Source organism: Giraffa tippelskirchi, chromosome 9, assembly GCF_054371585.1.
Source record: "Giraffa tippelskirchi isolate mGirTip1 chromosome 9, T2T-mGirTip1v1.2.pri, whole genome shotgun sequence".
Taxonomy (NCBI): Eukaryota; Metazoa; Chordata; class Mammalia; order Artiodactyla; family Giraffidae; genus Giraffa; species Giraffa tippelskirchi.
In genome coordinates, this window is record NC_137283.1 from 16,136,007 (window position 1) to 16,150,753 (window position 14,747).

The window sequence follows — 14,747 nt, forward strand, 5'->3', positions numbered from 1 at the left end:
TCAGAGAAAGGAAGCTGGAAGAAGTGAAACTTGACAACATAGACATCAATGTGAACAGCATTTGCTAGACAGCCAGGAAAACCCATGAAGCCTTCTTGACCAAAGGAAGGACAGTGAAGAGGCAGGTAAAACTAACATGGGTATGTAGTAGCTTAAAAATTATTTAATAGCACTGAACTAGGAACAAGAAAGTAAGTTTTAGATCTGGTTATACCATATTCAGAAGTAGAATCTGAGTCAGATACGTCTAGGTTCATATCTAGCAACTTTACTTACTCTGTATGACTTGGCACAAGTTTTAGCCTCTCTAAAGAAGTGCATGGAGGGACTTCCCTGGTGGTCCAGGGGTTAAGACTTTACCTTCTAGTGCAGGGGTTGCAGGTTTGGTCCCTGGTAGGGAAGCTAAGATCCCACAAGCCCTGCAGCCAAAAAACCAAAAACATAAAATTCAATAGAGACTCAAAAAATGGTCCACATCAAAAAAACATCTTAAAAAAAAATTTCATGAAGAAAGCCTACTTGTTAGGGCTTGAGGATTAAATGACATAAAGTACACGTAGCACTTAGCACATCTAACACATGGTAGCACTCAATAAATCATAGATAATGCTAGTTAAATATCCCTGAGTGAGCTGAGGCTCAGTATATAAAGGGGGTGATTACACAGGAAAGCACTCTGACACCTCAAAGTATCAGGTAAGATGGAGCAGCTACCTCTACTAGAGGAGGCTGGGCTCACTGGTTCCCATACCAGTTGTTTTCCCTACAACCAGTAGCTTACCATTAGCAACATCATATTATTTAGGGCATTATTTTTCTTTTAGAAATATTACTTTAATATCAATAAAGAGTGTCTATAGAACCATAAAAAATTATCATTTTCACATGTCATCTAAGGAAGATTACCATCATTTTTGCCTCTATTACTATCTCATTATAGTCACTGAATATAGTAGAAATTTGATAAGTATCTGTTAAACTGACTGCAGAGCACCAGATAATCTAAAACCTGAACTTCAGGAATAGTAACTTTTTTATCCCAGAAAGGACAGGGAAGATATTATGAATAATAATCTCAAGCAAAAAAATTGTTAAAAAAGCATATCAGATGAGCTCAATAATGTTCAAAAACAGCCATTACCAAAGTAAAGGATGACAGTTTTGCCTCCATTGTAACATCACCTTTTTAAATGAAGGTACTACTTCAGATGGTCTTCCAAAGGTCTAAACAAGGACCTAAGCACAGATGTGTGCTTGCAGCTTGAGCTCTGCAAGTCATTTCAATCGCTATTTACTGACTGCCTGCTTTCTGCAAAGTACCCAGCTGGACAATACAAGACTAAGGTGCTCATATATACTGTAAGATGCAGACGCTAAGTCAGAGAACGAGATCAAAGTCAGGGCTGAAGTGGTGTTAGCACGGCAGGATGGGAGGGACTGCGAAAACCAACAGTGCAGCACTCAGTGAAAAGGTAGTCAGGAAAACTTTATGGAGGAGGTTTGCCTTAAGCTAGACCTTCAGTGGCAAATAAGATCTGAAAAGGGAGAAATGACTTCTATGTGACTAAAATGAAAATTCTAAATGGGGGTTAAGCCTAGCGGGTTGGCACAAGTTTATAGTAAGCATTGACGCTAGAATGAAAAGTTTTAGACATTTCTGTTTAAACGATTTCCTTTTTAAAAGTAGACATTTAGCTTGTAGCTAATAAAACTCATAGTCTGCCATGGATTGCAGTTAAACTGTGTAGATGCTGGTATTTCAATAGACGGTAAGCATCACACCTGATTCAACACTGTATATTTTATTGGAGCATAAAGTCCCTACATAGTAAGTACTTGGTAAATGTCTGCTGAATGACCAAAGGATTCCCAGGATGAATGAGCTCAAAGTCCAAATATGGGGGCTCCAGCTTGCAAGCCACCTAGGCTTTGATCAAACGGCTACATCTGAAAGTTTTGTTAGATTAAGAATCCCACACATCAGATCTCTGTGGAAGAGGTGCACCCCATCTCTAGCTCCTCTCCCCACCACAATCACAGCAGTCAGATAAAGTTGAGGAGTTTATTAGGGAAATATGAGAGGTAAAGACACCCCGAGTGACAGAAAACTCTGAAAATGTCCCTTTTCAAGCCAAGTGGGGGCCTGGCCTTGACCTCCCCAAAAGGACAAGAAACTGATGGGTTAGCAACAACATTCTCTGGCAGCCACCTCGCCAGGGCATCTCAGCCAGGACTGCTTCTCACCCCAAGCCAAAGGTGGGAAGAAGACAAGGACTGTTTATAGAATCAATGCACAGGCAACGAGAGCTAGAAGGAAAGACTGAGAGAGAGAGAGAGAGAGAGAGAGAGAGGTGGGGAGGACCTTGACAGAGTCCCAGGCTTTTGGCTCTCAGTGCCTCAAATGTGTTGACAAGCAGTTCTACAGAACGTTACTGAAGAGGTAAAATGCCTAACAATGTTCCCGAGAGGTCCCCTGGATTCCTCCCCACATGCCACATCACACTTCTGGGTGTGCATGGCAGAGCCCAAAGGCCACACTTTTGAAAAAAAGAAAAACAAGAATAAGCCCTGTTGTTCTTTAAGGAGAGAGGAAGGAGTTGAAGGCTGCTGGGGCCTTTCCCACGAGAGGCTGCGTGTTGTAAGAGCAAACTTCCCAGCAGCAGCATGGCACAGTCCTAGGTGAGGGTTTCACCTTTTGTCACCTGTCAAAGGAAAACTGACAATTAGATAAATTTAAAAGCATTAGCAGGGTCTAAAATTTTATTAAATTTTTATATCCTAGGTAGCTGGGGAGTGGTAGAAAAAGGTGACAGCTTCGGAGTCCCAGAAAGGAGGTTTAAATTAGGGCAAGGTACTTAACTTCTCTAAGCCTGTTTCTGCTTCCAAGTTTTTGCAGCAATAAGTGAGAATGTGCATTCTCTCTCACAGAGCCACGCGTGCCTCATGAGGAAGCCCCGTGCCCGGCATACTCACCCTGGCTTCTATGTACTCTATTCTCCGTTCAAGAGCTGTCAATTTCTCGTTTAGCGTTGCAAGTCTTGAGCGACAAGACATATCTGGTAAAAGAAGACGGACATTCAGGATTAATGCCATTCCAGACACAGACACACGCCAGCCCCTAAGATGACAAGGAGGAATGCTGTATCATGCAAGGCACAAATGTGAGCGAGTAGGCAAAGCAAGGCAGTGGGAGGATAAGGTTAGAAGTATCTTAGGAACACAGCTGCTTAGGGAGGATCTGCTTAACCTCCTACCAAATGTGACAGGCAGAGAATACTGCCCCCCCGCCAAGATGTCCAGGCTTTAATTCCCAGAACCCACAAATACATATCTCACAGGCAAAGGGACTTTGCATATGTGGCTGAGGTGAAGGACCTTGAGATTCTGGATTACCCAGATGGACCCCATGTAATCACAAGTCCATAAATATAGACATGAAAGGCAAGAAAAAGGCAGAAGGACAAGGGATGTGAAAGGGACTCAACCTGTCATTGCAGGTTCCGAAGATGGAAGGAGGAGGCCATGAACCAAGGGATGCAAATGACCTTTAGGAGCTGGGCGTGGTCCTTAGCTGACAACCAGCAAGGAAATACGGATCTTATTCTTACAGCTGCAAGAGACTGAGTTCTGCCCACAAGTTATGGGCAAGGAAACAGCTCCTCTCCTAGAGCCTCCAGCTGAGGAGGGAGGCTCTGGGCTGACACTGGTTTCAGCCCAGCAAACCACAGCTGGACTTCAGATGTACATGACTTAAGATAATAAATGTATGTGGTTTGTGCCACTACATTTGTGGTAATCTGTTATGGCAGCCATAGAAATAAAAAACTGATACACCAAGGCTGTACAGATGGCCACTTGATAATTAATGGCAAACCAAGACTTTCCACGAGAGGGGAAATGACAAGAGGAAGAAAATAATCTCAGAGGCCAAGGAGACCCTGAGGAGTCTCCCACCCAGTGATTTAACACTTAGCTCACAATCCTCCTTTTCAACTCTTCCCTGGATGTTATGCAAAAGTACTTCAGCACCCAATTTAACAAATCTCCCACACTCTGATTCTTGCCTCGACTTTCATTTCATCAAGTCCAAATCTTAATTCATCTTGCCTGTCTAAGCATTCTCCTTCAAGTCAGTTCAAAGTGGACCTCTGAGAGGTCTTTGCAAGTGGACATAATCTTCCCTCTTCTGTAAGGATTTGCCTATCCTGGACGCTGTTCCTTCTTCTTTTAAATATTGAGTTTGTTTTTTTTTAAACACCAAAACCAGTTTGTACTGGGGTATAGCCAATTAACAATGTTGTGACAGTTTCAGGTGAACAGTGAAGGGACTGAGCCAAACATATACATGTTCTTGGCAGGGGGTTGGGGGGTAGGGGGTGGGTGTGTGTGTGTGTGTGTTTAATCTGCAAGTGCTGCTGCTTCTAATTCCCAGGGCCCACAGGACCTGATCTCTTTTCAGCCTGGTTTTCAGAAGCTCAAAGGCTATTCAGAATGAGCACGCATGTTATCACTGACAACCTGTCATCTCCCATAAAAAAAGTCACGGCCAAAATGAAGGGGTGGGGTGGTGAGAGGGAGGGTTCCTTCCTGGGTGGCTGTTCTGTTCCAGCTCTGTCAATCTGGTGATGAGTCAGAATCCAAGAACAACACTGTGTTACTGGCCTGCACTGATAAGCACTACTGAAAATTTAATATGTTGAACTCTAGAAACTTCAGTCATATTCCAGATTCCATTAAATACACACTGGTTCAAACAAAATACTGGGAAAGCACCTGGCAGCTGCACAAATTTGAAACCACAAGGCATTTATATGTACATTATCAGACTGTAACTGAAAATGCCATCTGTCCTCATCAGGGTGTTTAACGGTATCCATACATGACCACCTCTAACAAATGCCAGTTATCAAACAATTTCTCTGAACGCTTACTGCACATAATTTTAGCCTACAAAAATCAACACTGTCTTTCTCATAAGACCTTACTTCTCCAAAGTGACAGTGAAAGTGTTAGTCGCTCAGTCGTGTCTGATTCTTTGCAACCCTATTGATGGTAGCCTGCCAGGCTCCTCTGTCCTTTGGATTCTCCAGGCAAGAATACTGGAGTGGCTTGCCATTTCCTTTGCCAGGGGATCTCCCCAACCCAGGGATCAAATCCAGGTGTCCCGCATTGCAGGCAACTCTTTACGGACTGAGCCACAAGGGAAGACTTTATTTCTCCAACAAAATTCTAAACCTCTTGGAAGTGGCTCTGTCCATTTATTCTTATTTATTCCTTTCTCACAGCATCTGACACACAGCTGGAGTCACAACAGGCAAGTAATATTTGTTGGCTAAGTATTAAGAAAATCTAGATTTAAAAATAGCTACACACTCTATTTTTTTGGTTACATGTCTCTGCATGTATTAGCTTCAGAGTCAGGAAAAAAAGGTATAAAAATAAAAAGCTATCATTTGTAACAATCTATTTTTAGAAACTTCATCCATTCAAAGTACAGAATAGGCCTAGTGTTAGGATGCTTGTGGTACATCATGATGGTTGTGTCCTTAGGCCCCAGTGGTCCACCAATGCTCAAAGAGAAAACCACAAATGGATCAAAACCCTACTCCCACCAGCCAGAATCACAGGTAAAGCTGTTCAGAGTCATTAGGTATTCTGGAAAAACAGTTCCCTCTCCAAAGCACATGGCCTACACAGCCTATTACGCTCAGGGTGAGTACTGTAGGTTTGCTGCCATTTTCAAAGAGCTACAGATGCCCCTCAAAGGAAACACCTGCTAAACCTCTGTGCCACCAAATTACATTACACACACGATACAAGCCCCCCAGCCACACATCAAAATGGAGGAGTCATGCTAATGACTTAGAATGGGAAAATGCATCCCACACTCATTCATCCTGAGTCATCCAATGCCAAGACAATGTCCTTGTCTATCTTTATGATTTATCGAGTTTCTCAGCCTTTTGGTCTTTGCCTAAACTCTCATATCGTGATATCATCAAACTTCGGGACCTTGCCTCAGGTATATCTAACTGCTAAGTCAAATTGCTTTAACCTTTAATTGTGCTTCCTAATTATTCCTATTTGTAATTAACTGCTCTTCTTTAAAAGGGCTAAATCCACTTTCTAAAATCTTCAAAAATCACCTAGTAATTTCTAACGTTAGGCCATTACCCCCACTTTAAAGGAAAATAATGGCCGAAGCCAAGGGAAGCCATTTCTTCCAGCTCCTGAAAGATTGGAATCCTGTGTGTCTATTTCCTTAGTCCAGGACTTGCTGGAAATTAAAAAAAGAGAGAGAGAAAAGCCTTTGTTTTCTATCTGGTAAAATGTAACACACATATTTGATAAAATTTCACAGCAGCATATATTTCCTTGCTTATATAGCAAGAGAAGAGATATTTCTCCTCCACAAATTCTAAGCTCAAATGCTTCAATTTTTGGTTAATTCCAAGACTCACCAACTAAGACTACAGTAACATGCCAAAAAGTTTTAATTTTTTTTTTTTGTGCCAAAAAGTTTTATGTCAGAGATGAATGCATGTTTATTAATATGACTGAAAGTGAAAGTCACTCAGTCATGTCCAACTCTTTGCGACCCCATGGACTGTATGTAGCTCGCCAGGCTCTTCTGTCCATGGAATTCTCCAGGCAAGAATACTGGAGTGGGTGTAACCATTCCCTTCTCCAGAGGATCTTCCCAACCCAAGAATCAAACTGGGGTCTCCCGCACTGCAGGTGAATTCTTTACCAACTGTGCCACTAGGGAAGCCCAAGAATACTGGAGTGGGTAGCCTATCCCGTCTCCAGGGGATCGTCCCAACCCAGGAATCAAACTGGGGTCTACTGCATTGCGGGTGGATTAATATGATTAAATGCTCAGAAATGAAGTTATTATATTACCTAGATACCAACTAGGGAGATTCAGACACAAGGTCACTTTGAATTATGAAAAACAGCCCCAGTTTAACTTAGATGCTTTATTTACTGAATTGAACATTCTTAATACTCTGTTAGGATATTCTATGTCTACGTATCAGATATTAACTCCTACCATATAAATGAACTCTTTTACTTCTGGTTTTAAAAGTAAAAGCTCTCAGGACTTCCGTCGTGGTCCAGTGGTCAAGACTCTGTACTCCCAATGCAAGTAGCCCAGGTTCAATCCCTGGTCAGGGAACTAGACCCCACATGCCACAACTAAAGATCCCACATGCCACAACTAAAGATCCCACTTGCCGTAACAAAGGCCAAATGGCTCAGCCAAATAAATAAATTAATATCTTTTAAAAAGTAAAAATTCTTTGTCAGTTATTTGTCCAACCACATTCCACTGCCTCTCTAGTCTAAGCCAAAGTTTCAAAGCTGCCATCCTGTCATCACTCTATCCCTCCCTGCACATGGAATATTTTGTTTTATCTGGTCCTTCCTCTGAGGAAAAGTTATGAGTATAAAGTGCCCTAAAGAACCCCCATAATAGTTCAGCTCTCTAGGGAAGCAGAAGAGACAATCAGGAGAAGTAACACTGAAAGAGTTTGCAAAGAACTTTAAAAAATAATTTCAGGATACATGAGCTCTATGATTTCTTGACTACCATTTCCTATTACAACCACTACAGCAAGTTATATGTGAGAATTTGTATCACTGACATAAAATTTATCCTATTGTCTCTCATTAATACTAACATCACTCCTATTCCCTGAGTGAGGTAATCCACCACACCAAGACACCTTATATGTAAATACATTAAAACATAAACAATATTCTGCTTTGTTCTAAAGCTATCATTATTTCATCTTCAAGACAGAAATTCTTTAAAGGCAGGAAATGATGCTTTTTCCCCCACGGAGCCTAAGAGATAGCCTTGTAATCAAGACTTAGTTTCTCTTGCCTCTGCCTTCTAACCAAACTTTTGCTCTGTCCTTATACTCCTTAGGATGTATCAGGTTCTCTAGCTAGAAAATAATTCCTTTTCAAATCTTTTCTTATACATCATTGACCCCTACTTAATCTTAACCATTTAACATTGCTGAAAGAATGGACCAGAGGCACACCAGTTGGAAAAATGTCATTCCCACTCCTTGTGATGACACAGAAAGTCTACCGAGTGTTCAGTTCTGTCAAAGAAACACTTGGAGAACAGGAGGTAGGGGTATCTGCTACCGGCTTGCTGTCCAGAAGGATGTGGGACAAAGCGGAAAGAACTGAAGGCTGTCATGAGTAGGCGAATGCCTAGGGAAGATTTTGCTCGAAGCAGAACACCCACTGTCGGTTTCATACTAGCAATGCAGATGTCCATGGCGTGACAAGACGTGGACCTTTGCCCTCATCTGCTCCCGCTCAGCACAGGACAAGAAGGGACTGACAGGAGGGGCCGGAGGCACGACTAGAAGGCTCGATTCGAAAGGAGATGGGAAACCTCTAGAGTCTTTACAGGGCAGTGACAAGATCATGCTGCGTTCTGAGAGCCAAGTGGGAACTGGAAACGAAGCACAGAGGAGGAAGGGAGGCGACTGAAGAGAAGAAAAGGCGCAGACGATGGACGGGGTTGCCAGGACGTGTCCGGGAAAAGGAAAGACTCGATAATGGAACCGGGGTAAAGGCAAAGCTGCCGAAGAGCTCAGTCTGGGGCAGGATAACCCCACAAGGACTGTCCAGTGGAACCCGGGGTCAGGGCGAGAAGGGGAAGGTGCGGCCTGAAGGAGGAAGCGAAAATCAGCAGGAGCCTAGGGCACTCAGACTCCCCTTCGAAGCTTCTCAGCGCCCTCCCTCAGCGGGCTTCCCTCTTCCCAGCCTCCCCCTGCTCGCCCGCTGACCGAATGAGTTGAGAAAGTCTGCGATTTTCTTGATGCTGCTGGTGATGACCTCAATGTACTCCCGGTTCGCCCAGTCCTGGTGAATCTCTCGCTGCACCGGATCCTCCTGTCCCGCCATGGCTGCTGCCTGAGGAAGAGCGACTGCGCAGCAGCCTCGACCCTCCAGGCCGCCAGGGCGCCTGCGCCGCTCTCCCACACCGTGCCTGGGTACCCACCAATCCCAGGGCCTTGTGATGCGCCTGCGCATTGTCAAGGCCTCGATGGCGTCTTCGCTTTGCTCCCACGCTCCTGAGCAGACCCGCCTCACGCCGATGAGGAAAATAGGCTGCGCAGGCGCAAAGATCCCCCTCAATTACCCACCTCTGTCTCTGGCAGTTATGGTCGTTGCCGGGTTGGCGGGGAACAGGGGGCGGCGCATGGGGCCGCATTCACCACGTCTCTCAAGTGCTCCAAAGTAAGCTTGCGATCTATGTCCAACTAAGCTGGGCATAGCTAATTAAACCACATTAAATACAAATCATTTTTTAAATGCCTTTTAAACAACAGAACATGATGTGCCACTTTGCAATTATCAAATGAACAAAACGTTATTTTTTTCAGTTATTAAGAGGCTGAGGGGAAATTGGTAAAGTCGCGATTAGCTGATCACACTGTAAACTGACAGTCTCTTCAGAAGGAAATTTGTAAATTGATGGCAAGAGCTGTATACATTTTCAAACTTTTTGAATTATTTAACAAAATTATTGAGAAAGAAAACACTTTCAGCGCAGATATGTTCTTTAAGATAATCTGTTTTTTAAAAATCTCAACAGTTGGGGAATGGCTAAACACTGGTATAACCATTCGGCAGTATTATGCAGTCATTTAAATGCTAATCAGGAAAAATACTACGGCAGCATAACACAGATGATGAATTGAAGGGGAAAACAAAATACACTTTTAAAAAAATTGCAACTATGCAAAATCATTCAAGACGAAAATCAAAATAAACTTACTGGGTTAAAAAGTGGTAAGTTAAAACCATTTTAGTCTCTTCGAAGTTTCATCATTCTCTGTCCCTCTCCCCTCTCTGCCTCCAACCTCCTCCAACTCTCTCCACTTATCTCTCCTTCCATAGGGGACACACATACCCACAGTGGGCATCTGATAATCCTTGACAAGTCCCTCAAGACTATCTGGTCTTCCAAACCAGGATCTCAGCCTGACCCCATCCGGGAGATGCCCAGTCAACCCCCTTCAGCTTCACCCAGAGTCACACAGAAGTGACAGCTGTTTGCGCTGTGTTCCATGGGTTCACAAAGTGCATGGGCGGTTTCTGGGTAAGGGAAGGGCAGGTGGGCCATTCGTCAATTCTTCCTACAAATACTGCACCCTGCCAGGCACTGTGATAGTCAGGCACTGTGGATATAGGAGTCAACTGGGTAGACCTCCCTTCCCCGAGTCTTCCAGAGTAATTGTTTGCAATGAAGTTTAAAAGTAGCCAAATCACTCTTTTACTAAGGTGAAAGTGTCAGTTTTTCAGCTTTCTGAGAATGAGAATCTTCCTTTTTTTTTTTTTTTTTTCCAGAATCTTCCTTTTTGAAGTTTGATAGAAAGCAGTTTTTGGTTGGGAAGTCAAGGAGAGATGTATCTTTCTCCATCTTGACAGGGGAACACCTGTAAATTCTCGGTCCTTGCACTGGGATTATTCAGTGCAGCCACAAAAGCCTTCAGAACTCTGGGTAACTCAGAGCAGGGTTTAAAGGGTAGAGCTTACCTTTTAATAATAACCACAGCTCCCCCCTCCCATGACGTTTATGCAGGCAGGTTTCTGGCCAGTCTTTGAAATGGGCTCCGTAGTCCTCTTTGCGGAGAAGGCAATGGCACCCCACTCGGGTACTCTAGCCTGGTAAATCCCATGGACCGAGGGGCCTGGTAGGCTGCAGTCCAGGGGGTCGCTAAGAGTCGGACACGACTGAGCGACTTCACTTTCACTTTTCACTTTCATGCATTGGAGAAGGAAATGGCAACCCACTCCAGTGTTCTTGCCTGGAGAATCCCAGGGACGGGAGAGCCTGGTAGGCTGCCGTCTATGGGGTCGGAAAGAGTCGGACACGACTGAAGCGACTTAGCAGCAGCAGCAGCAGTCCTCTTTGACCAGATAGATCAAAAGCACATCGCCGTGGCGAGGTGGGGAAGAGGTGGAGGGGAACAGAGGGAACAGAATTCGGTTCAGCACTCCTGAAGGCTGAATCCCGGACCAGTGAGATGGGGGCTCCGAGCGAGCTGGGCGCTTCGATTCCCGCCCCTCACCGCGCCCCTTCCACGGTTCGGGCTCTCCCCGCCCCCCCCCCACCCCTCCCACCCCGCCGCCACGTCCTGGGTCACAAAGGTTGTTGCCAAGCACCCGGTGAAGAAAAGATGCGGCCAGGGAACAGCCGCCGCCACTCTGGAGCGTGAGGCCCGCGGAGTTCAGCAGGTGAGACTACGGCCCGGATGGTGGGACCGGGCCCGGGCTCCCACCACCACCTCCGCCTCGGCCACATCCGTCGGGCCCCTGCCCCGGGGTAGGGATCCCCGGGGTACAAGCCCCTCTTCTCACTGGGAGGGGGAGCCTGCCCCTCTCAGGGCAGCTCCAGCACCTCGGGATCACAGTTCACAAGGACCTCAGCTGCACTTTGACCCTGTCTTCCCCGTTCCCAGGTGGGGAAATGAAGGGACTGGGTTTCTTGACGTAGGAGGAAGGGTATGAAGGGGAAACCTTTGGGGCTAGAAGCAGGTGTTCCCTACCTGGGAGTTCTTAGAGCAGCTTGAACAGACTTACTAGGTTCAACTCCTCCTGAAGTGGATGATGGAGACTCATGGCTGGTAGGGGTGAGCAGTGAACTAGCCTTATTTGATCCTTTTGTAAAAGTGGTGGAAGGGACCTGGGGTCGGACACCCTCTTTCATTCCATGTTGGTTCTGCTGAGTATTTCAGCTGGACACTTGATAGTCTTTTCCCTCTGGCCGATTTCCTCTCAAGAGACATGAAGAAAGGCTCCTGGATTTTCTTTTTTTTTTTCTCCGTATTATATATTCAGAGTTAACACTCTCCACCCACCACCTTGCCTTGATGGGGTACCAGAGCAGCCCTGATCCTGGATGTGTGCTCTTAGGGTCAGAATATCAAGCACCAGAAGCCTTTCATAGGCTGTTTTGAACAGGTAACTATCCCTTGGTTGTCACTTTCTCATCCTAAGGCAGTCCAGATATTTGAACACAGTACACACAATAGCTTGCATAACTCAGGAAAAACATCCCCAGCTGGAGGAAAATCAACAAATCTTTCTACTAACCACTGTCAGGGGCAGGTCTTCTGTTTCAAATGTCACCAACAACTCTCTTTTCAAAACAAATTTCACTGTCTCACAAACTATGGTGAGGGTGTCAAACTTCTCCTGGGCCATTACTGGGTGGGATGGGATCCCATTTGCTGCTACCTTTGTGGGAGAATAGTGAAGGTGCAGAGAAATACACCTGACTAGAAAGAAAAGGATCTGCCATGCCCCTTGTCATAGTAGGTAGGTGCTGAATAAATGTTACGTTTCTCTTGAATTCAGTGAAATCCTTTATATACCGACAATTTTAAAGTAGAAAGATGGAAAGTCTAAATTCTACTTGGGTAAATTTTGAGTTAGCAACATATCCTCCACGTCTTTTCCTTTATTTTCAAAGAAGAAAGGAAAAAATCTCAACCAGTGGGTCTTTCACAGATAAGAAAAAAACAAAAACAAAACATACCCAGTGAAGTGAAAGTCGCTTAGTCACATTCGACTCTTTGTGACTCTATAATTCTGTATAGTCCATGGAATTCTCCTGGCCAGAACACTGGAGTGGGTAGCCATTTCCTTCTCCAGTGGATCTTCCCAACCCAGGCTTCAAACCCAGGTCTCCTGCATTGCAGATGGATCGTTAACAAGCTGAGCCACCAGGGAAGCCCAAGAATACTGGAATAGGTAGCCTATTCATTCTCCAGCGGATCTTCCCGACCCAGGAATTGAACCAGGGTCTCCTGCATTATAGGTGGATTCTTTACCAGCTGAGTTACCAGGGAAGCCCAAAAAACACATACGTAGGAGAACCAGAAAAACCTTTAAAAAAGGACTGGCCTTGGGAACTTTTTCCCCTCCTGCCTGGTGTAATTCCTCTGAGGTGGTGTATAAGTACCTCAGGGCTCTGAGAGAGCTGGTTACTTGTGTCAAAAGAGGTAATGATCTTCTGACTGTCCATAATTAAGAATAGTAAAAGCTGAGGTTCCTTAAAGGAACAGCGTAAGTTCTCAAACTGTAAGGTGCATCAGACTCCCCTGGAGGGTTTGTTTAAGTGCAGAATGCAGGGGACCCAAGAATCTGCATTTCTTCCATTTCTGTGCCACCTGAGAGGCACAGATTCTGTCTTTAGCAGTTATCAACACAGCACAGATCCTAACACCAAACAGGACTACTCTTTTGGACAAATCCATTTCCCCATCTGTACCATGGGTAAGAACCTACCTTCAGAGGCTTGTGATTAGGTTTAATAAAGTACACACAGTATTGAGTACCAGACTCAATACTTGTCACTATCCACTACTGCCCTTTATAGAATTACTTGTATCCTAACAAGTACTGGAATCTGTTCATGAGAACTAGAGATAAGGTAAAGTTAATACTGAGACAGAGATGTGAATTTGAACAGCCCTACCCTCGCCAAAAGCATGCTAGGGAAATTCCATGTTCTGATTCCTCTCCTCTAGGACTGTCAATGGCAGGATACCAGCTCTGGTCACCATGGACCCCACTGGATGAGAGCTTCCAATGGTTGCGGCATACAACACCTACCCCTTCTTCCAAGCACCCCTTTAGGGCTTCCCCCTGCTTCCCACATACCCCTTCTGACCTTGAAGTGCAGCTGTGCTTTCAAGAGGTCACTCTAGTCCTAGACAGCCCATTCCTGGAGCCTGGGGTGAGTCCCAAGTTGCCTTGTCACACATCAGAGCTCCAAACCATGAACAACAAGAAAGGGCTGGTCAGGAAGCCCCAGCCTGTCCGCCTCAGTGGAGTGGATTCTGTCTTTGGCAGGGTCATCACGGCTCAGCCACCAAAGTGGACTGGGACCTTCAGAGTTTCAGACAAGTCAGCCTTTTGCAAAATCATTAGCCGGGAGCACCAGTGGCCCACTGGCCTTAAGGAACCTCAGATTCAGATGACAGTGACCATGTGCAAACAGATGTTACGCTCCATCCTCTTGCTGTATGCAACATACAAGAAGTGCACCTTTGCCTTGCAACATTCCAAGTAAAGAGTCCCATCTGATCCCTGTTCCTCACACCATGTCTTTCGCTATGTGTCTGAAGCTTACATAGAGCTGTCCCTGTAAAGGAAACTGTGTTTGCCCCAGCTATCTTGCTTTTCAGCCAGGCGGTGACAATTCAGGAGCCCCTCTCCTCCCTTTCCCTCCAAAAATGGGCCAGTGACAGAGCAAGGGAGGAGAACATTTCCACTGTAAAGCTGAACAACCATTTGAAAGAGAGTCAAACCAGCACTGACATGTACATGTAATAAAGAACCATTAAACCATATATACCAAGGAGCCTACTGTGAACTCATTTCAACACTAAAAAACACAGTAAGGTGGGGAAATGAAGAATGTCAAGGAAGGAGATTATGGATTCCTATATACATGAGGATGAAGGGGGTCAAAAATGTGTATGTAGGTCAATGATTAAATAACCTCCCCCACCAAAAAACAACATAAAAACCTAACCAGCCACACCCTAACATTACCAGAGAATATGAAAGTGGGTAGAAATATTAACAAATATTAACAGTCTGGCATTGAAATAAGAGCAGAAGACATGAAGAGTTCTCCATTTTAGCTGAAGTGTATGCTTAATGTTCTATTTTTAATCAACTACAAATAATTTTGTAGT

At 44.8% G+C, this 14,747-nt stretch overlaps 2 protein-coding genes across 3 annotated transcripts; one reads left to right on the forward strand and one right to left on the reverse strand.

Moving 5' to 3' along the window:
- Positions 1-2,048: 2,048 nt before the first annotated feature.
- On the reverse strand, positions 2,049-8,955 carry BRK1 (BRICK1 subunit of SCAR/WAVE actin nucleating complex). The gene is made up of 3 exons (XM_081527923.1): positions 8,817-8,955; positions 2,974-3,056; positions 2,049-2,702 (listed from the first exon to the last, which is right to left on the reverse strand). The coding sequence occupies exons 1-3, from the start codon at positions 8,932-8,934 to the stop codon at positions 2,676-2,678; spliced, it is 228 nt and encodes a 75-aa protein (XP_081384049.1). The 5' UTR covers positions 8,935-8,955; the 3' UTR covers positions 2,049-2,675.
- A 2,252-nt stretch (positions 8,956-11,207) lies between these two features.
- On the forward strand, positions 11,208-14,404 carry FANCD2OS (FANCD2 opposite strand). 2 transcript variants are annotated; one of them, XR_014064766.1, is made up of 3 exons: positions 11,208-11,498; positions 13,572-14,252; positions 14,305-14,404. XR_014064766.1 is itself a non-coding variant. In XM_081527922.1 (2 exons), exon 2 carries the CDS (start codon positions 13,580-13,582, stop codon positions 14,114-14,116), a length of 537 nt encoding a protein of 178 aa, XP_081384048.1. In that variant the 5' UTR covers positions 11,208-11,274; positions 13,572-13,579; the 3' UTR covers positions 14,117-14,404. The 2 variants fall into 2 exon arrangements, 1 of the variants encoding a protein (XP_081384048.1); XM_081527922.1 differs by having other exon boundaries at positions 11,208-11,274; positions 13,572-14,404.
- The last annotated feature ends 343 nt before the right edge of the window (positions 14,405-14,747 follow it).

What these genes read in the sequence shown, in the direction of transcription:
- BRK1 (XM_081527923.1), bottom strand. Translation starts at nt 8,934, where the DNA reads ATGGCGGGACAGGAGGATCCGGTGCAGCGAGAGATTCACCAGGACTGG. An exon ending in AGACTTTCTCAACTCATTCG is followed by an intron (nt 3,057 to 8,816) that starts GTCAGCGGGCGA and finishes TTCTTTTACCAG; the next exon opens with ATATGTCTTGTCGCTCAAGA. An exon ending in TAGAGTACATAGAAGCCAGG is followed by an intron (nt 2,703 to 2,973) that starts GTGAGTATGCCG and finishes TTCCTTTGACAG; the next exon opens with GTGACAAAAGGTGAAACCCT.
- FANCD2OS (XM_081527922.1), top strand. Translation starts at nt 13,580, where the DNA reads ATGGCAGGATACCAGCTCTGGTCACCATGGACCCCACTGGATGAGAGC.